The sequence below is a fragment of the Pagrus major genome, chromosome 6 (genome assembly GCF_040436345.1).
Source record: "Pagrus major chromosome 6, Pma_NU_1.0".
Taxonomy (NCBI): domain Eukaryota; kingdom Metazoa; phylum Chordata; class Actinopteri; order Spariformes; family Sparidae; genus Pagrus; species Pagrus major.
The window spans coordinates 13,601,007-13,622,937 of NC_133220.1; the positions used below are offsets into that span (position 1 = coordinate 13,601,007).

A 21,931-nucleotide genomic window follows, 5' to 3' on the forward strand; every position below is an offset into this window, starting at 1 on the left:
GCGTGTGTGGTGAAGTAGCTGGTAGCTACTAGCAAATGTAACGCAAGTAACGAGCCCGGAAAATTGTAATATTATTACTATTTTCAGTAGAGTAATGCCTTACACTACTAGTTACTTGAAAAAGTAATCTGATTACAGTAACGCGTTACAAAGTAACGCGTTACACCCAACACTGGTTAGTTGAGTCTGAATGCAGCTGGCCAGTTGTGGCATCCTGTAGCACACCCACACCTCGCCTTCGTCAATATGCGTGCTGTCTACCACTGCCCTGGTTCATTACGACAGGGGAGACAATGACCCAGAATCAGGTTGACCTGAGTGCTTTAAATCAAGGCAGGAAGAGGAAATAAATTCGCTCCCCACCAGCACGCCCAGCGCCAACTAGGACAAGTAATCCAGACAGAATAAAAACGTCCTCTTAGAGGACGCCGAGGGAGAGAGGTATAGAGGAGTGAAGGCGTGATAGGCTAAGAAAGAAAGAAAGAAAGGGAGAAAAAGAGTGAGAGGAGCTGGATTATTGACTGGATAGATGAAGATAGAGATGTGGTGCACTGCTGCAACATCAACATGCTTTGTAAACATGAGACACATTATCTCATGGGACACTGACCTGAGCAGTCCCACAGAAAGTAAATACAAAATTGTTAGCAGAAGATGCAACAAGTGCATCCACATTATATTTGTGGTTCTCTTCTACAGCACCGTCTTTATAAATAGAAACGCACCTTCTAATACCTAAGTTTGGATAGCTGCTGATAAAGATTTAACTTCCACCCCACAGCAACATTCAGCTTTACATACATTACAAGATGCTTTTCTTGCTTTTATGTGTTTGAGACTAAAATATCTCTAACCTGAGGACATGTTGAGTTATCCAACTGTCATGCAGCTGCAGACTATCTCATTCTGACATTCTGGTTCCCCCTGTATGTGTCCTCTGGAGGACAAAAAGTAAGACTACTGGATGGCTTTCTTGAACTGTTTAGTTAATGAATAGTTAATTAATTTGTGCTACAACATTTTGGTTATTGGCTTATCAAGATTGCAAAATGACATATTTGTAATTTGATAAAAACATCAGACTACAGACTCTGGATCAGTACATGGATTGGTGGTGATGTCAGTCCAATATCTTTGCTTACTTCTTCTACCAGTTAGTCCTAATGATTCTAATATTTAGGGCTGGGTATCAAACCTTAAGGCAACTAAGTATAGAAAATTGGAGGAAAGTACCACAGCTGGCTTTAAATTTCACAGTAGTCTTCTTTACTTGTTCCTTGAGCCACAGGTTCTTAATTTAACCATCATTAGCCAGTTCTTCAGACTTAATTTTATTAGGATATGTGCCAGGTCTTGAAGACAATGTGATGCACTCAGAAGCTTCAAAACAAATGAGTAATTAGACCTTGAGCTGCTTGAGCTAAGATTGTTTAGTCAGCTGCTGTTTTCCAGTGTCAAGAATGAACCATCCAGCTCAAAGTGTCACCAGTTAAAGACATAAAGACTTAAAAATAAGATAGACAAAGTTAATTAGTGAGCTTTAGAGATGCTGGAGGTGTATTTTGTTTTGGACAGAGCCAGGCTAGCTGTCATTTAAGTTAATCAGTCAGACTTTATTTGTGTAAAACTTTTCGTACAGCAAAGTTGAGTCAATGAAAACACAGCGAGCACTGAAACACAGGACCTGAGGAAGCGCTGTCATACGTAAAATACATAAACAAAACAATATAGTTGATAAAATGCATACAGTAAAAAGTCCAGCTCCTGCACCGCTCCTTAGAAACAACCAGTCCAGCCCTGATTCGACCCGACTTTATACTACAGTCTTTGCCAGCTGCTGACTGTAGCTTCATATTTATCATGGTGTCAATCTGTTCATCGAACTGTTGGCAAGAAAACAAAAAGTTTCACAAACTGTCAAAGCCATATTGGTATTGCATCACTACTCATAAAGAAAAATTTCAGATTACACACAGGCCTGTTGATTATATAAAATGTGTAATTAAAAGTTTGGGGCTGCAGATAATCAGAAATAAGGCACCGAAGAAAAATATGACCATTTGTGGTTTTCCAGCTTTTGGCTCAGTGAAGCCAAGGATCGCCAAGAGGCCACCTGTTACCTTTTTTTTGACTGAAAACATGCATTAAAGCATCTTCTTTAAAGATCTGTGTCTTTGTCACCGTGTGTGTGTGTGCGTGTGTGTGCGCGCGCGTGGAGGAGCTCTCTGGCTCACTGAAGCCTGTTCTGTTTTCTGTTTATCTGTTTACATACAGCAGCAGCTGCTACTCTGCTCTTTCTTTCCACTCCTCTGCTCACCTCCGCCACAGAATGAGAATTTTTCCTTTTTACTCTTTTTGTTGAAAAAAAAAAAACTGCTGCTGAAGGAGCAGTGACAGACGTCTTCAACATAAAGCAACATAAAACACAAACAAATTGGTTCGTACCGTCCGAGACAAACTGAATGAAGGAACATGAAATGGAAAAATACACCTCTAAAAAAATCCAGTCATCTTGTCCCAACTAGATGTGTACAGAATCAAAGAAAAATGTGGTTTTAAACTTGAAAACATGAGGAAGAAATGAATGAAACCCATCTAGATGATTAAATACAGCAAATCAACATAATGCCTGATCAACAGATAAAGGTATAGGATACAGAATTTGTGTAAAAAGGGACATAAACATTATGTAACAGATATTAGAGAACACTTTAATTTATGATACTGGAATCTGATTACATAATTTAAAGGACATTACATGAGAAAAATCAGAGTCTAATTGACTTTAGGGAACTGCAGCCGTACTTCTACTCTGGGTGTCAATGACTACCGCTACTTAATAAGGTGTAATGTGTCTCCAAACTCAGACCTGCGTCCTGTCAGTCTGACTTCAGTGGCTTTAGTCTGACATGGCCAGGGGGTCGGGTTTCTGCTAATGGCGGCGGTTGTCAGAAAGGTCAGATGTCAGATCTCAGTGTAGCAGTCAAAACCGACTGCTTCCTGTTTTAATGGCCATGTGCTGTGCCATTAGCCTTTTGTGCAGTGTTCCTTCAACACTGGCTCAGGGCCCAAAATAATTGTTAGAGTATGATAATGAGGTCTTTTGGGTAATGCTGAAGTTCAGTAATTTGGACTCTGCAGCGAGAAGTTGCAGCTATTGTCTGATCATTACCGGATAATTCAGGGTTATTACGTCTAACATTCCTATCTGTGATAATAACATTTTACTCACTAAGTCTGGGGTCTGTGAGATGAGCATTCAGGTTTTAAACAATCCCTCAGCTGACTTACTCTGAAATGAAAACCAAGAACACAACAACAACAAGAACTGTGCAGTTTTCCTGCACAGTGAGTGATTTCAGAAGTCAAGACTAAAGTGTTTATAGCTGTTCTGGCCGCAGCTGAAGGCGAGAAGCGGTAATCTTTCAGAAATTGGGCTAGCAGTGTACAATCTTTCGTGGGAGGTATTCGTGATGATACACTCGGTTGTACACTTGAAAAAAGTGCCAGAAATACTTGTCAAAAGGATGAAAAAGGGAGGCCTAGGTTTCTTACCTCCACACAGCTGGACAAATGCTGCAAGAAGTGAGCGTGGATGTGGGATCTTCTTTTTTAGAAAAGTTACAGAAAATTGTAAGCCTTGGCCTCCCCAAGTTATGATAATGGAAGTGTGATGGGTGTCAGACATCTTAGGCAGGTGTGCTCACTTTCAGTTTTACCCACAAATAAAGTAGTTTAGATCAGCAGACATAAGAGAAGTGACTGCTAGTTCTGGGCTGGTGCTGGTTCAACCTGAGAACCTTTTAAGAACCGGTGTGCTTTTCCACGGGCATGAGAGCCACCATAGAGTCACATCATTCAGTCACTGTATAGGCCTTCAATCTTCCAGCATTGCTAGGAACAACTATGGTGGACTACATCGACTCTTTACTAGTGTTGCTCCTGGCTTGCATGCCTACATTGGCATCCAAACATGACGGGTTCTCGGTCCACTGTTGCTTCAATTAGTGAATCAATTAAAATCTTTAGTTTATTCTCCTGTGTTCAGAACACGCTACACTAGCTCTGGTTTTTAAAAATTGTGGTTGTAAGCGGTTTCAGTTGGTCCTTGGTCACGATAACCCTTCTCCCATCCCCTGACGTAAGCAGGTCTTTGTTTTAGACCAGCAAAGTGTTGGTGCTTCTCTGGAACTAGTTCTCATGGCCTACATCCAGTTCTTTGGCTGTCGTAACACAAAGAACTGGTTCCAGAGTAGGCACTGGCTCTGAACCAGCACCTGGACCGCCTTGGTTTAAAGGGGATAACACAAAAATCCACAGTCCAGCAGCATTAAACAACTTAGATAAATCATTCACAGACTTGTATAGGCAACCGAGGTCGACGGGGATGGTCTCATTTTTCACGACACGTCACAGTCAGCTCATATACGGCCAATAAAAAAGTGATTCATACATGTAAATTGTTACACAGAGCCCCTTTAACAATTGATCATGACTGTGAGGTATTAAAGAAGCCTATTCAAGAGCATAGTCATCGTTCAGACCACAGCCTCAGTTTCCCAGACTGCTCAGGTTTGAATGTCCCTAATTGACCTTTTTTTGACATTCATTGTACGTATTCTGTTTCTTTACCCTCACTTGTCCTTTGGTGTCAATTTTTGAGGATTTTTTGAGGATAGTTTTGGTTTCGTATCACAAACTCTAGAATTCTCGGTAGCAGCATGTCGTGTTTGTGTTCTGAATCACTGGCTTTAGATAATCTCTCTCAACTTGTTTACAACCTGTCTGATCATCCGAACACTCCTGTTTTTAGCATCGTTGGAATCTAAACAACGATGCTGTGTTTAGATAAGACCCGAGTCGTAATGAATCAGAATGATCTTTTAAACAAAAAGCGGCCTTTGTCATTTTAGATCCAAAGCTTGAATGGCAGCACACTGAAAATAATAATGTCGGTCTGGTTAATGTTACAAGTCACTGGCTTGGAAAATGATTAGCATTAAGCACCTATTAGCATGTGATAAATGCCACACATTGTCGAGTCTTTTCTGGTATGCAAAGAGTGGGCTCTGCATTGATTTGTCCTCCAGTGTAATATGTCTGTTGAAGCAGTCATCTTCACCGGCACCAGCGGCAGACGCAGTGTGCTGACACTTACTGCTGAAGCTGACGTTACAGGTTTTGTTTTGTGCCTGAATCCTTGATCACTTTGGTAAGACTCAAATGAAACAAGCAAAGACCTTCGCTGTGCAAAAGCCTTCATGGTTCAGTTAAATCCCGAAATGAGAAGAAGTCATTTCATTTCAATCCAAGAGGCTATATTGCTCATTTTAAATATGAAATTGGACCGAGCTCTTTTCATTGCAAATGTCTTACAAAATAATCCTGTTATACTCTCCAGAAGTGGTATGAAAAGTTGACACAGATTGAAAAAGAAGTCGTGGAACACTCAATCTTTCGTTCCACATCGGGCCTCGAAAGAATCCTCTAATAGATTTCCCATTTTTATAGTAATTAACAGTATAATGGTCTTCAGTGCGTCACGACCCTGAAACCAAGTCAGTCCAATAATTAAGGACCTTGGAGTGAAACAAGGTTCCCGCAGGATGTGAAGTCCTGCTTGTATCTGCACATTGAACATGGTGTGCGCCTCTTGTACGAGAGCTGTAACTCCTAAACTCTCTGGCCTAAAGGTTTCGGTGGGCTTTTTAATCAGCTTGGCCCGCCTTTGGTATTAGTAGGTGATTAAATGAATTAGCGGGACCTGGAGACATAAGCGCTGGCCTGGAACACGGGGTCTCAGGGACCGAGGGGCCACGACAGGTCCGGATCGGAGCGTCGGGGTGAGGGGGGGTGAGGATGATGATGGGAGGAGGCAGAGTGGAGGGACACAGTTTCTGTCCCTCCTCTGCTCTGAGATCACAGTTTCACAAGCAGGCATGAGTACACAGTGTACACACACACTTTCTCATGACAGAGGGGTTTGTACTATTCGCATGAATACACACTCATGTAGATAAAATGCAGATGCACACACACACAGACACACACACACACACACACACACACACACACACACAAAAACACTCTGTCTCAGACACTGGGCTATTGTGTGTGACAGTGTCGCCACTGTGTCTCAATGCGGAGCGTCCTGACACAGCACACACCTCCTCACTGCTAAATGTCACACGCTGTTCCTGTTATCATTGGTGATGCAAAGAGCAGAGATTGTGTGTGTGTGTGTTTGTGTGTAATGCTGTTGTGTATGCTAACAGTTGTGTATTACTTGGCCTGATGTGTTTGCAGCAGAGAAGTGATTAAGCAAAGAATCGGTTAGTCCATCGATTTTGCTGCTTGTCTCTGTTTTAGTGTTGTGAGCTGAATTTTCTTTGTGGTTTGTCACAAGAAAAGACATTTGAATATGTTGTCCTGGTTTTTCTATATTTCATCGTTTGCTGACAACGCAAGGTTTTTAATTGATTGACCAAGAAAATAATTGGAAAACTATTAAAAAATGAAAATAATCATTAATTAGAGCCATAGAGTGCAGGGACCCATCAAGGATTTCCCTTCAGGGCTGCAACTTCACATCATTTTAATGTTTATTTTATATCTTTTTGCTTGATTAATAACTTAAATAGATTATTAAAATTGCACTCAATCAACTCATCCTTCAATCAGCTGTTTTTCAGCTCATTGTCTTTTCAAATTGATGACTTGAGATTATTTTCATGATGGATAATAAATCATACAAAGTGTCAGAAAATAGCCCACAGAGCCCATGCTGATGCCTTTTAAATTGCTTGTTTTATCCGGCCAGCAGTCCTATTGGAGGCATTTTTGCTTTCATAGAATTATTATTGTTCAATTTTCTGATGCGTGTAGGATTATATTTCCCCATTTACCTGGGTATAATGAGTTTAGACCTGAAGTCTCTTTCTGCTGCCCTTTAATATGCACTGCTGCCGCGGTAGGGCAGGAATATATAGAGCAGTAATTGAGGGTCAGGTGAACATGACTAGACCAGGGAGCGGTGTAGTCTTTTGACCGCGAGCTGTGTTTGTCGTTGTTTTTCTAGATAAAGTAATGTTGATCGCTGTTGCACGCCTGGATTAAAATAAATATGACGTGATGCAACGCAGCAAGAATGTCAGTGATTGTTTGTAAAGAAATAGAGGTGAGTCAGAAACCACAACCCGCCTTCGATAAAGGACGATAATCAAGGGCTATATTCTTTTGAAGTTAGTTAAGATGTCATGACAGGTCCAAAAATATTTACTGTCACCATAGACTTTTGGGGGCCAATTTGATTTTCTGTTTGCTTCCTGATGCCTGATTGTGTCTTTATCTTTGCCTTAGTGCATTCTTGTCTTTGCATCTGCACGCACCCGGCAGAGGCTGATAACAGCATTAGCTCATCTCTGTGTAACGACAGATGATGTACTGTGAGGGGGAGACTGTGAAAGTACAGCAGCAGCACAAGAACACAAACACGTCTCATCTCTTTTGTGGTTCGGCCCTTTTTCTTGTTAGGGCTGCATGATATGACCTTAAAATAATGTCCTAATGTTTTTACGCTATATTATGTAAAATATTAACACTGGGATTTTAGATAAATAATCATCAGTAATGTGGATATAATGACTAACTGGATAAACGTGAGTATTACAGGCTCGCTTCCCTGAACATGTAATGTTTGCAGACTGTTCACACGGTACCTGCTGCGACACTGTAATCAATGAAACTGGCAAACCCAGGCGTGAGAGCAGGGTAAGCTAAAATGACGACAATGCTTACAGCAGCTTAAAATTATACATCCGGTATACAGGAAATTAATCTAGCTGGGGGATTTGGTTTTGAGAGTTTCTAGTAAGTTTTGTTTGTGAGTGAATCAAATAGCAGACAGAATGACAGGCAAAATATTAGAGTAAGTCAAAAAAGAGAGAACGTATTTAAGTCCCTCATATTGCTACTGAAGTCTGCTGGGTCCAAAAACCGAAAAATGAAAGCTCACTGTCTTGTTTTGACCTGTGACTCACACAGCCCGACGCAGTACATGTGCTGGAGGTGAAGCTCGTTAAATGTACATTCTGCTGCACATTTGCTGTGTGAGTGGTGCCCATATGACGTTACATCAATGTAACCAAAGCATTAAAACAAGTAGAACAGTCTGGTAAGTTCAGAAGATCACGTCACTTGACTGTTATACAGCCTCCAAACCCAGGAAAAGACAACACTTATGATGTAATGATATAACAATATCTAAATCTAAGATGATATATAGTCTCATATCGCAGTAACGATATATTTTCCTAACCCCTCTTCTTCTTTTCTATTTGTTGCTGATTCGCAGCCTCAGTGGGTTGAAGCTTCTCATTCTGGAAACTTGCTCCGACTGTCCATCAAAGTTGAGAGGGCAGCTGTGAAACTTTGCACCTCTTTGTCTTTCTCCTTGTCACAGTCAGAAGTTAAACAGGTGAAGTGGTCGGCCGTGGAGACGATCTGTTCAGGAAAATTACCGTTATTGTTCTGGAAATCATATCGGTAATGGGTTACGGGGACATTAACAAAGACATTAGACATCTATAATGGGATTAAAGTGAGTGAATGGGAAGTCTTTAAAAAGATTTGTTCATTTGAGGTAATCTTTTGTCGGCTGCTGAAAGGAAAGGCTCCCGTATTTAGCAGAACAAAATGTAAAACTTAACTGGAAATCTTCTGTCAGCCTTTGATTGTGCTCTAATGTTCGAACCGTTTTTGTAGTCAGACGGCATCCATTCAAGCTGAATTGAAAATTTGTATTCTTCCTTAAAATAAATGAGGGAAAGGAAGAGATTATGAGTAATGTTTAGCTTCCTCCTTCATATTGTTTTGATGAGGTGATGTGAGGAGGAAGAGGTGATAAAAGGGAGCATTTGAAAGCCTTTCGGTGTCGACCACCGGGCCTCATTCTGAGCTTGAAGTCCATTAGTTTTAATGTATTCTCTCTCTAAAAGAGGCGGCATTAGGACATGAATGCCGTTGGCACTCAGACAAAAACATTAAAGACGATTGACTGACTTTCTTCTTCAAAATTCAAATAGATTCAAATGCAGTTTTAAATTTCAAGAACAGAGTAGATAAGACTGCTTAGCTTGCATTGGGAATTAACTTTATGTTGACTTGTTCAACTTTTCATGAACTGCTCACACAGAACTCACAATGACTGCACCGGGTGTATTTGCATAGTGAAGAGGTTTTCTCAAAATGAGACAAAGTGCAGCCTTTTAATTACAGATAAAAAAAACCCAGCAGGGCGGAAATAGAAATGTCTTATATCAGTGCCACTGATTGCATACTCCTGATCCTTTGCAAGTTTTCTTTTACCGAATGTCCAAGCAGCTCAGACATTAGGCTCAAAGACACTTGTGGTTCCTGGTTGAAACAGCAAGTGCGGTTTGATACCACAACAACCATGTATCCTTTGGTCAGAATCAATAGAACAGCGATCTGATTTCATGCTTCGCTCTGTGTGAGTAGTTTTCCACACAGCAGCAGGGCACAGTGAAAGGAGCTGGTTGCACTGATGAGGAGGTGGAGGCGTGCAGCCCCTCACCTGCAGCTCTTCATCTAACAGCTTGCTGTGGCTGCTCCGTCTTCTACCACCACTCCGTGCAAGAATTACAAATGACCTGCAGATGAAAAATGCACATTACGACCAATTTCTTGTGTTCTTACAAGGGCTGCACAACTAAATAAATCATGTTGTGATCATTTTGACAGGCTGAAAAAATCTATGAAAATCATTTTGTTGGGGTCTGCACCAACAAACATGTTTTTTGTTACACCTGGAGGAAAAGATTTGCAGGCCAGGACATCTCTGCAGCACTACAGTATGACATTATAATACTGTTCTGAGTACATCAGCTGTAATCAACTTCATCTACATGACATCTGTCCAAACCGTAGCTGCTGAAAAAGATCATGGGATGTCGGTGAAAGCTTCTGTTAAAGTGCGTTGAGTTGGTTGATTGGCGGGAAGTACACAACAAATATGCAGGAAAAAGTCCAAGAGGGAAAAGGGACCATATTCTAGCAGTGACCGTTAATAATAATGAGAGCTTCAGATGAAATCCTGCCTGTGGGGTAGTACAGTATGTTATGTACTGTGCTGCCATTATCTGTACTGTACGTCTATAGTATGATGACCTCTGTGTCAAATCACCTTCATAATGATGATGAAAGGTCCGGAGTGACCTCAATCCAGCTGGTTTGTGGCGATATTAGTGAATTAAAGCTGATGACAACACTGCTGGAAACACACACGCGCACACTCTTTTGTGATCATGTCAAGTGAAAACTGGCTACATCTATAGTTTTGGTTTACTTCTCTGTCCTCCAGAGGACATTTGCTTCTCATAATAAGGGAAATGTTTGAAACAAACCCTGGTCTCCTGTGTGAAGGTCCTGCATAGCTCACCCTCTCCTAGTGGTGGTGACGTCATCACCTCGCTGCTCGACAGAGAGGCATACTGGATTCACACTCTGAATACAGTTTAGGCCATCGGCTTTATTGAAGAACTGAATTTGTTTTGTTTCCTCTAATTTGTCGGAACTTTTTGTACTTCCTTCCTTGTGACCCTAGAGATCAGTTTTCTGTTGTTGTTTGACATGTCGGCCCAGTGACATGGATAAATCACTGGAATTGTAATGTTTCTTATATTTATCACATCTGAGAGGCACTTTTTGTATTTTTGTGATTTTACCTAGGTTACTTACAGAGAGGTCTGTGTGTTTTTGCCCTTGACTATGGGTGTGGCACTTAGACTCCAATGGTGTGTTCCATTGCACTCCGAGCTTTGGAAAAAAACAACCTCCGACATGGAAAAGTGCAATGGATCGGCCATCCAAGTAGGAATTCAAAGTCGGGAAGCTCGGGGAAGATCCGTGTAGCCCCGAGTTCACCGACATAAACACAGATGACATCACAGTAGTATGGCGGCACACATAGTGAACAATTACTTTAAGGTAAAAGGTACATTTAACAAAATAATGTCAGAGTCTTTGAGTCCTGCTACATATATTTACGGAGTACTGAATGTTGTTGATGACTTCAGGAGTCTCACAGTCTGCGGAGAGAAGCTGCCCTAAACTGTTAAATCAGCTGATGTAGTTGACTTTGCAATGGAACGCACCATAACTATGGTCATGCCTACCCTGGGATTCATAATCCAATAGATTTGAAACCTTCTTCAACCAATTATCTAATGACTACTGTTCTCCTGATCTAGGTTGACTATTGTTTGCCTCATGTCTTTGTCCACTCTCCCTCTAATGAAGACTCAGCAGTGTTGAAACGTTAGTTTGTTCGCACACAATTAAAGGCTGTAAATTTATCAGGGTGCTCCAGTCCTGTTTTTCCGAACCGAGTAGCATTGGTGCCTAAACCCAACCAAACTTTGACTCATTCATCACTTAAACTACGTCACCTCATGTATCTAAGCGCCACTCTTACCATGTTGTCAGGTACTGTATTGTCTGCAGCAGACATACCCCACACAGTGCCTTTGTACTGAACCGATAAAGTTGTTACAAGAGAATCAGTTATGGTTTGTGGCTGAGTCTGCCTCAGAAAGATGCTGCGTCCGTTGTCTCTGAAAGCAAATGAAGAAAATGAGCATTTCCAGACCACTTAGACTGTATTCAAGATTGTGAGTGGCACTTTAGCAATCTTGTTACCACAACAAACAAAGCAGACGTTCTGCGGTACGTAGGCAGCTGGTAATTTGTGAAAACAACAGCGTGAATGAAAACCGACAGAACTGGAGGAAGAATTGTCTATAATTGTTACTCTGTGTTGGTGGTTTACTTTGGGCATTAATATTGTTTACTGCCCGCAGCAGCTGCTTGATGTGCATTGTCTGACCTGCTTTTTCAAATAATCGTTAAAAATTTAGGCTGTGCCTTTTCTGTAGAAATTCTGAAACAAAGGGTGTGTGCAGTGCAACATTCATACATCTGCAGAGCAGGAGCTGATTGAGGTCAATCTGTGATTTGCTGCCTTGGCCCTGGGGACCGGCTGTGATATCGCCAGAGGGCTTACAGTTGCCCACAGCTCCCCTCGTTTTTACATATCTTCAGACAGTTTGTCCTCGCCTCCCACTAGGACATCACATCAAATACACAGTAGTGTAGTGAGTGTTTTCATTTTCTGTTTTTAATGCACTGCCGAAAATACGCAAGACAGTCTCCCCTTGGGGCTGCAAATGATTTATTCTCTTCTATCTCCAGCACCAAAGGCTGTGCTAATGTCATGTTCGTGTTCACCTGTTGTCAGAGTTACAGAAACAAGACTACACACCAGCATCAAGGCTGCTTTCTGAAATTTCCTGATTTGTCTCAACTGTCAGAGAGCCTTCAGTCAAAGAGTGAAATGGAAACTTGTTTGTGAATATACCCCCCATGTCGTTGCCCACAGAATAAAGCCAGATGAAAGCTTAAGCTGGCAGCGTGTGATGAGCAGTGAAACTGCTGCATGGGTTTCCTATCAAGAGAGCGATGTTGCCCAGCAGCTCGTCGTCCTTTTCACTCGTGTGGTTTTGGGTCGAGCTGAACTCGTGGGAGGGTAGGAAAATATTTGTCAGTCTAAATATATGTGGTATTCATGGAAAAATATCATGCAAGTTTGGCAGAATCCCCCCCCTTCCCCCCCGTGATTTTTGTTTTCCATTAGTGGGCAACAATCAAGTAGTCGATCAGAAAGCTGGAATGAGAAGGAAGGCGAAGAAAGGTCAGCAACCAAAAGGGGCCTGGAGGTACACGACAAGATTGTCAGTATGAAAGGCTTATCTACGTTAACCAACTCACTCAAAAAATGCTATGTTAAGAGCTGTACAAATCATATCTTCATTAATATGATTGATAACCAACTTTCACACATGCACTGATATCATGACATTTTTCTGACATCCCCCAGAGGAGCTGTATGTGCAAATGTCTTAATCAGTTGGTCTGGACTTAAACTTCACGGGTTCCTACACAGTCGGTTTGAAGAAAGCAGGTCATTGTCAGTAAGTGGGCATGTTGATGGTGCACAGAGACAAGCTACTTCCGACTCTTCTCTGCTTGCCTGTATATTGCTTTCCACTCTTTAGTTGATTGTAGGATTGATATCACCACGAAAACAGTCCTCCTCCTCCTTCTGCACGCTCTACCCAGGCGCTTGCTTAAAGCTAAGTTCACACTGCAAGATTTTAGCCCTGCTTTTCCTGTAGATGATCCATTCTCTCAACCCATGTTAGTTTCTTTCTTCTTCTTTTTCTGCAAATCAGTACACAAACAACCAGTCATTTCTGTGTCGTGTCTTGCGAGTGTGATCTTGACGCCGACCAGTCATGTAGTGTGCAAACCACACGGACTGCAAGCGTAGTGTTGCCAAGGCATAACACAAAAAGAAGGTTTCCAGTAGCTGAGCGCGCATCTCATACGCACAATCTCCTGTTGTGGGCTACATGTGTGAAAAGGTGACTCCGGTCGCTGTCCGGACCTGATTCACATGAGAAACAGCGATAGAAGTTTATATTGTGAGGCCAAAATAGATTTTAATTCACATATTTCAGAGGCTCAAATAATCAAATGTTTGTCGTGTTCAATAATAATTATCAAAAACTAAGATCGGTCATTTTTTGATTGATTGATCTTATTTAATGCTAACCCTTATGCTACTCAGGGATTCTTTCATCGGGGTTACAACACCTGGACATTCAGAGGACACTGGTAGACAGATTTCAGTGAGTAAATCAAACTGAGACTGTAGATGTGTGGGGACATGCCCTCATTATTTCCAGCTGAGAATGTAGCCGGGTAAGGCGAGGAGAGTTTATCTGAATCTCAACTTTCAACAACGAGGCGATTTAAAAGTGCTTTTCATTCGACATGAAAAGCATAATAACATGCTAATCAGGTGCGGATTAATGCAGAAGATGTTAGTTTGTGTGTGCCTGCTTTTGTCAGTAGTTGCTTTTTTGCCTCTGGCCTTACTCTCACCTGTCTGTGTGTGTGTGTTTGTGTGTATGAGTAATATCATTACCTCTGCTCTGATTCCCCTGATCTGATCAGCAGTAGCTCCTGGGTTTCATATTCCGAGCGCTAATGCCTTTGACCATCAAAGACAGCTAAAGAAAACACTGGACGTTGCTTGTTTGTCACACATCCTGCTTGAAGTTAATTCACTTTGCCCGCCGCTGCACTCACATCCCACAGAGAGAGGAGGAGAGGTACGCCGTGCCTGGAATCATTCAGGGTGCATCAGAGGAAACTTTTACCTAGTAAAATCTCCATGTTGTGTAAAAAAAACACAAAAAAACATTTCATGTTTTATTGATGTCAGCGGTTTAGTTTGCTTGTTGGCCTTTTTCCTGGATCTCCACTGTGTGTTGGAGTTATGGCTCTTTGTGGTTCAAACTTTAATCATCCCAGTGGAAGAATTTGTTGATATTTGTGAGACGTTGCTGGACTATTACTCTCTAACTTGACTCTTGTTTATTTACAGTTGCCCTCTCCTTAGAGTGTGCTCTGCAGCATTTATTAATCTGTAATCGTGCAGGTGATAACACGCTCAGATGTATCCTTGTATGCAAGAATAAAGTGATGATTAGGCAGCGTTCACCTTCAGAGTGTATTATTGCACATATACCATGGCCACTTAAACAATTGTAGACTGTTGGTTAAATTGTTGCCCAGCTTTTTGTTCAGAAAAATCCTTTTAGATGATTTTAGCTCACCAGAAACACATTTTTTCCATGACAATATTTTTATTCTGTAACTCGGCAGCAATCTCTTGGTTGTGCGGTGCCACCACTGTGTGTGTCTGATCCTGTGAAGCCTTTCTTATTTCATCAGCTTCCTCACTAAAGTCTCAGCTCCAATAAACCGGAGAAGAGCGGCTGTCTACCTGGCTGCAGTTCAGCTGAGCAAACCTTAAATTTACTGATAAAATAAGGCAGTAAAAACTTTACAATTTACTCTGAATAATGTTTGCTTAGCAGTAGAGTAAAATATGAGCAAAACAATTAGGGTTTCAGTTTTCTTAAAATGATTACAAAAAGGTAGGACATCATGTGTGTACACGTGCGCTGGAGCTGTATGTGCCGTTGTTCATAACCTTTATCTTTATATTTGTCATCATCCAAGTCGTCTCCCAATTACACAGCATGGTGCGTTTCCTGTTTTAGCGCCGACGGTGCATGAATATGACCTGAAGGGCCTTTTTCATGTCATTACTTGAATGGATGTGCCTCTATTAGTAGGAACAGTGTGTCAGGAACAGGTGATACTGACAGAACAAACAATATTAGAATATTTATGACCTCAGCTATTAATAAAACTCTATTCTGCAGGATAACTAGCAACTAGTGCTTTCTGAATATATTTACATGCAAGATATTTTAAAATATTTATTGTGTGCTTGTTCATAAAGGTGAAGGACTCAATTTAATGAAAAACCACACATTGTTTAAGTTGACCTCAAACGTTAAGCGATGTTGACATCAGACCTTTTATAGTAAAAATGCTAAATATAAATATAATGACCCCAATTTTGTGGGGAAAACACAGTATTTCACTGCACATCACACACTGATATCTACCCTTTCTAAACCAACAGTTTTTAGCTTCCCCAACCAAACATTTTTTCTTCACGGCAAAAAAAAATCCTTCATTTTTTACAACCTATCATGAATACCGACAAATTGAACCGTGCCTAGAGACTTCTGAGCGCTCTGCCTCTTAAAAGGAGGGAAAAAATATTGCTGACAGCTTTACTTTGAAATTCCTCCAGAATAATTTGAGACCCTGCTGATAATCCTCTTGTGATTGACCTTTGGATCATGACCCAGTCTTTACGAATCATTTGCTGTAAACCAATTTGCTGTGTTAAAGACGTTTCCAGCTCGTGGCGCTTTCACACACGCTCTCACAGTCTTGATCTCAGCTTGTTATATGGTGAAGAGGTTCTGTGGTAGAGGAAAGTCAAGGACGCACATTTACATCTCTGTGCCGGAAGGTTTCATACATCTCAGGATGGCAGAGTCGACGTGTGGCAAGGTTCAGCTCTGAGTTCTTACCTTTTTAATTCAACTCAGTCAAACTTCATGTTCATTATACTATTACTAGTATATAGTGGAACAAAAAGCTTGTACATGGCATAGCCGTCAATATAAATGTGCAGGACAACAGTAAACAAAGGGAGGACTGTACAGTATGGTGAGGTAGGATGGTAGTATGTGTGAGGTAGCTTTAAGTATACAGGATGGGAGACAGTGAGGTGAAGTAAACCCAGAGTGAGACAGGGTAGTGCAGTAATAGTCAGTGTACAAGGTGTCAGTGGAGTTGTGACATATAGATAACAATGATATAATAATAATAAACTTTATTTATAAGGGACCTTTCTTAACAAAACTTAAAAAAGCGCTTAACAAGGAGAAATAAAACCAGATAAGGCAGTTAAATAGCAATTAAATGGAAACTATCAATTGATACAAATAAAAACAATATAAATAAAAACGTATATCAAACATTACCAATAGCGTGCATAAAGAGAAAGATTTTAGATTAGAAGAGATTTAAAAGAGGCTCAGGACTTAGCTTGCCTGACTTCAGTGGGAGCTCCCCACAGCGAGGGGGCTCTAAAAGCAAGAGCCAGAATCCACTTTTATCACAAAAGCCTCACTTCCACCGAGCAGTCTTACGGTTATTTTTACATTTCCATCGTTTAAAGCTGTGGATTGGTACCAAAAGAGCCATTTCTGCTGTCGTGTTTTTGTGCGACCCTTCTGTTGAGGTACCTAGCACACTGCTCCAATACTGAGGTGGAGTTAAAACACTGCCCACCACTGAGTGGTCAGTCAGAAACAGCCAGAGTTGACTAACTGTGGCCAGCAGGGCTCCATCTGCAGATCTCAGTGGGCTGGAGGGAAGGCTTCAGGTCAGTAAATCAGAAAAGTATTTAGGGGTGAGGCAATTTCAGGCCTTAAAAGTGAGCAATAAAATTTCAAGATCAATTTGAAATTTAACAGGGAGCAAGTGGAGGAAGGCAGCACAGGGGTGATAGGACCAGTCCTCTTTGTTCAGTAAGAAGTCGGGCAGCAGCGTTTTGTCCCAAATAAGTAATGTATTATAGTGTACTGCTCAAACAATTTTATAATCATGTGATTTTATATATAATAATATAATAATTAATTATTAATAATAAAGTAAGTAATAAAGTTCTGTTCACTGACACAAACTCTCCCACAGACACACAGACGCTCACCGCAGCAGGACTGAAAGTGATGCTGTAGGAAGTGATTGTACTGCTTGTTTCCTGTCCATGTTTTTAGCAGTTAGGTAGACATCAAGCTGCAAAGGAAATGTAGTTTAACGTCTCTAGCAGACCGATTGGTCGTTGTAGCAGATTGCACTGTGGAGCATTTCATCAGTTGATGCTGCTGGACTGAACTGCAGGGTTTCAATAGTGAAGGGATGCAAACATGAGGAATTATTTATCAGCGTTTATGAAATAGTAAGTAACAACATGTTTCATACATAAAACATGCGTATTTTGTTTTTCAAGCTATGGTAATCATATAAAGAGTCACTTGTTTTGTTACGTGTTTGCATGCTAAGTGAATGAGGAAGGCTGGAGTTTTATCAGGAGAGGGTTTTTCTGGCTGCGTTAATAAGACGTCCGTACATTGTTAAGAGTGTTGTTCAAAGGAAGTGGTCTGAATTAGCTCAATCACTGTGTAGATTGTCTACCAACTGTGGATGTAGTCTGTTTATACTGCATTTAACTCTATAAACGTGTTTGGCTCTGCAAAAAGATAGTTTTCACCCTCTAGATGATTATTCGTGGACGTTTCCTTAGAATCACTGAACACTCGGTATGCTGCTTTCTGGATATCGTAGAGACGATAAGGCGGCACAGTTGATTTTTGTCGATTACCTGACGGTGTAGCTTTCAGTTGTCAGAGACTTTTGTTCATGTTTACAACCAGTCGGTTTACATCGAGGTAATGATGTCAAAAAAAAATCCCCGCTTCAGCTCGCTGCCCTGGTACTTTCTTTTGTATCTTTTCTCTTTATCAGTTTCTCATCATACCGACGTCTACTTGTAGCGTTCAGGAAGCGGTTAACCTTGATGGAAGATGGTAGCGAGGTCTGTAACGGGGCACTTACAATGCAAATGGAAAATTGAGACTGCAGCCCATGCACAGTCACTTAGAGACAAGACAAATGGAGAAATTGGCCTCCATTCTCATAAAGGCACATTTGTCCATTTTCCTGAACCCTTAAAGGCCTCGCATCTTGATGGAGTGAATTACATCATGCAAATGGACGAAAATGGAGAGATTATCAGAGTAACAGATCGCTTTCATTGTTTCTTTCACCGTGATGTGAAATATGATCTAATTTACATCTTTTGGTATCAAATAAACAACACAGGAGAGAGAGGAGAGTGGAAACAGCGTGAAAGAAAACAGTCGTTCAGCTCTTTGTGGCATGGTCGTTTGAACCTCTCTAACTAGGCCACCATCATGCATCTGTGTGCACTTTGTGTGGTGCATCGGACCAATGCTAACTTGTGAATGTCAGTGTTTCCCCAGTGCATCCTTCGCAAGATTTACTAGTAATCATCAAACTGCTCCCACATTTATTAACTGATGTTTTTATTAAAGTTCCAGCCAATAAAAGTTTATATTTTCCTGAACAGTTGCTCAGCTTCTCTCTCTCTCTGTCTCCTCACTCAGGACGTTTACTGCTGCTAAAAGGATGATGATGACGGTGATGGGCGGAGGCCACGGTCGAAGGTGCAGCCCTCGCTAGAATCATACTTTCTCCCCCAACTTCACCCCTCCACCATCATCCATTTCTGCCATCCCCCCGGTGCCATGGCTAACCACCTGGAGCTGATCCAGGAGCTGCAGCAGCTGGACAAGGTGCCCAGCCTGGAGAGGCTGCGGGCGGCCCAGAAGCGGCGCACTCAGCAGCTGAAAAGATGGGCTGTGTACGAGAAGGAGATGCAAAACAAGAAGCGAAAGGCTGATAAGAAGGGGCGCAACGCCAACAACCTCATGCCAGAGTCCAAGAGGCATGTGTCGTTTGCTGCCAGCGTGGCACTTCTGGAGGCGTCGGCCAGGAATGATCCAGATGAAGGTAGGTGCAGTAAAGAATATTTATGATGTGTGCAAATTAGAAAGTAGAGGTGAAGATTCATGGGGAGTGAAGATGATGACACAAACTACACAAGTGCTCTTGTGAGCAGTGGACACACAAAATATATCCAGTGTAGATTTATCCTCCTTGTAACAAGGCAACGCACAGAGAAAATGTGCCGGGGATTCTTTCATAAGCTCAGAGTCAAACCCAGCACAAAGCTCAGTGACGCCACATTTGAATAATTACCCTAATTTCAGCCTCACCTCGCTACTTCAGCTGGATATCAAAATGCCAAGGTCAGGAGAACCATTAGTCGGGCCTGCCCACTTAAACTGCCAGTGGAACTCACTCCATTCAACTGAATTTGTTCTGCTAGGGGACTGTTTTATCATTGGGAAATAATGGAGTTGTCACACTGAGATGAAACTCTGCCAGTCTTTTAATTAAAATTTCTACGGCTGGTGCCCCCCTATTTGGAGATAATAATTGTTTTCCACCAGTACAAACAGTCCCACGATGCTGTGGCAGTGCTAACAGTGTGTCAGCGATGCAGGGATGATAGCAGGCTGCTTATCATTTGAGATGACATCTAATTTAACTTCACTTTGACTTGAAATGAGATTGAGCTCTTTTTATCATAACAAATACGGCCTGTGGCCGTGCTACTGTACATTCTCTGCTTGTGCAAGCTGTCTTTACAGATACGGAAACAGGCACGAGGCTGAAGTATTAGCACCATAATTCTTACAGAGCAGAAGCAGCTCTGCGCTTCGTATGCACACATATTGTACACGTGAGCACATATGCACATGCACATGGACTGTGAACTGGCACATATGAGCTCCAGCTGGACTGAGAGTCAGTTGGGGTTTGTGTTGTCTGGATGGGCTGTTGGATTTCACCATCATGTGTAACCTAAATAAAGAATTGATAAAATCAGCAGGCGATAAATGGAAATCACCTCACTGGGCGAAAAGGAAAAGCTCTCTCTGCATTCAAAAAAAACTTTCCTCGGTTTCGTTTTTTGCTGATTCTGCTGCTGCTGCTTCATTACACTCCAATAGAGGTGTTGTTGTGTGAAAGATTTTGAAAAATGGTCTGAACAGCATTTTAAGGTTTTGCCGTGCGCTGCTGTGCGGTGTGAAATTCCCAGAAAATCTGCTGAGCCACTTAGACTTTGAACCAGGATGTTGTGGCTGTTAGTGATTCGTGTAATTCTTCAGATATGTGTGAGAAACCACATGAGGTGGTCTGAAACATGCAGCATCTACTGTCACTTCCAGGAAATACCATATGCTGTCATTCAAGGATGGTTTGATTAAAAGAAGAACAGGATTTTGTCAATAGCAGTTTCCAAGAATTATCAGCAATATATCCTTCATATTAAGTAAAATATCATTTAATTTCATATCAAAGGGCATCTTCTGTGTTTTGTTTATTCAGTTTTGAGAGGATGTACAAAACACAGGAAGCAATAGGCTGCAGTTGACGCTGACTCACAAATTTTTCATCCGGCGGAACAACAATCCTTTGTAAAGCTTTAAAGGCCATCCTGCTGACTTTTAAAATGAAAATATTTTTTATGATTTAAGCAGGTACTCTGGTGATTGTTGAGCCTGTAGCCTTGACCACACAACAGGTTACATCCTATTGTGAGGGCAGGATTTTGCAGAAAAATACAGTAGGCTGAATAAGCATAGAAATAACACTAACACTTTTGTCAGTCATTTTTATACAGACATTCAAGCTGCCCAGAGGATGAATGTAAATGACTTTGGTGAGCTCCTCTAGTGTCACCATGAGGTTGACATTTGTAGGTTTGGCTGAAATATCTCCACAGCAATCTGATGGTTTGTCGTGAGCTTTGATACTCTCATTCATCTTCCCCCAAGGATGAAGTGTTGTAATTTTATTAAGTTCCCACCCCTAGAAACATGTTTGGCCCTTTCACAAGTAACTAAATGAAATTAACAGGACATTTCCAGCTTGGTTGGATCTTTCCTTCCCAACTATCCTGCACCTTTCCTTTTAGGTGATTCTAGGCGAGTTCTGGTTTTGTCCAGCTTGGCGAAACACTGAATTGACAACAGTACAACACGGCAAAGTAACAGACGTGTGGTGGTGAGACGAAGATCCTTTTAAAACCAGGCACGGCACGGGAATGTATGTTGGATGCTTGCCAGGCAGATGTGAGAGTTAACCCGACTCCTTCGTTGATGACAGGAGACAGTTTTCCCTGTTGCTTGGGCAGTTCAGTTGGAGGTTGCCGTCAGAGAGATGGTGGAAAGAGTCATTATTACAGTGGTGTGCTAATGAGCAACTCCAAGGGGACACATTACCCCCATCGCCACCTCCCGCACCCCAACAACATTGCCATTGTGCATCACGACGTTTCACTGCAAACACTGTTTTATGCCAATTCAATAGACATAAGCTGCATTATAATGTCGTATTAAAGATCATATTAAAGATCATCAATATTTAGGTAGTTTCGATGCCCATGGTTGTGAAGCTGTTATGTAAATAATAAACTCATATTTACTTGTTAGTTTTCAGCCTGACTGTGTTAACAGTTTCAACAGTTTTCACACTTCAGAGTAAATACACCAGTCAGCGTCTCTCAGCGTGCAGAATCAGACGCGTCTAGAGCAGATTTCTTTGCTTTGTTCTGAGCATCACTGATATGCAGAAGCTTTGTCAGTCCTCCTTACTGCTGACAGTGCCAAGGCACGGAACTGTTTGCTATCAGCGCTGT

The 21,931-nt window shown here is 41.5% G+C and overlaps 1 protein-coding gene across 2 annotated transcripts in view; it reads left to right on the forward strand.

Annotated features, from left to right (window-relative positions):
• Positions 1 to 21,931, forward strand: part of ppp1r16b (protein phosphatase 1, regulatory subunit 16B) — a 100,924-nt gene that overhangs the window by 16,072 nt on the left and 62,921 nt on the right. The window contains exons 1-2 of one of the 2 annotated variants that reach the window (XM_073469179.1): positions 17,321 to 17,539; positions 18,768 to 19,173. In XM_073469179.1, coding sequence (XP_073325280.1) covers positions 18,909 to 19,173 — 265 coding nt within the window. In that variant the 5' untranslated portion in view covers positions 17,321 to 17,539; positions 18,768 to 18,908. Of the gene's footprint in view, positions 1 to 17,320; positions 17,540 to 18,767; positions 19,174 to 21,931 lie in introns of those variants that run through there. The other variant, XM_073469178.1, reaches the window with a different exon arrangement.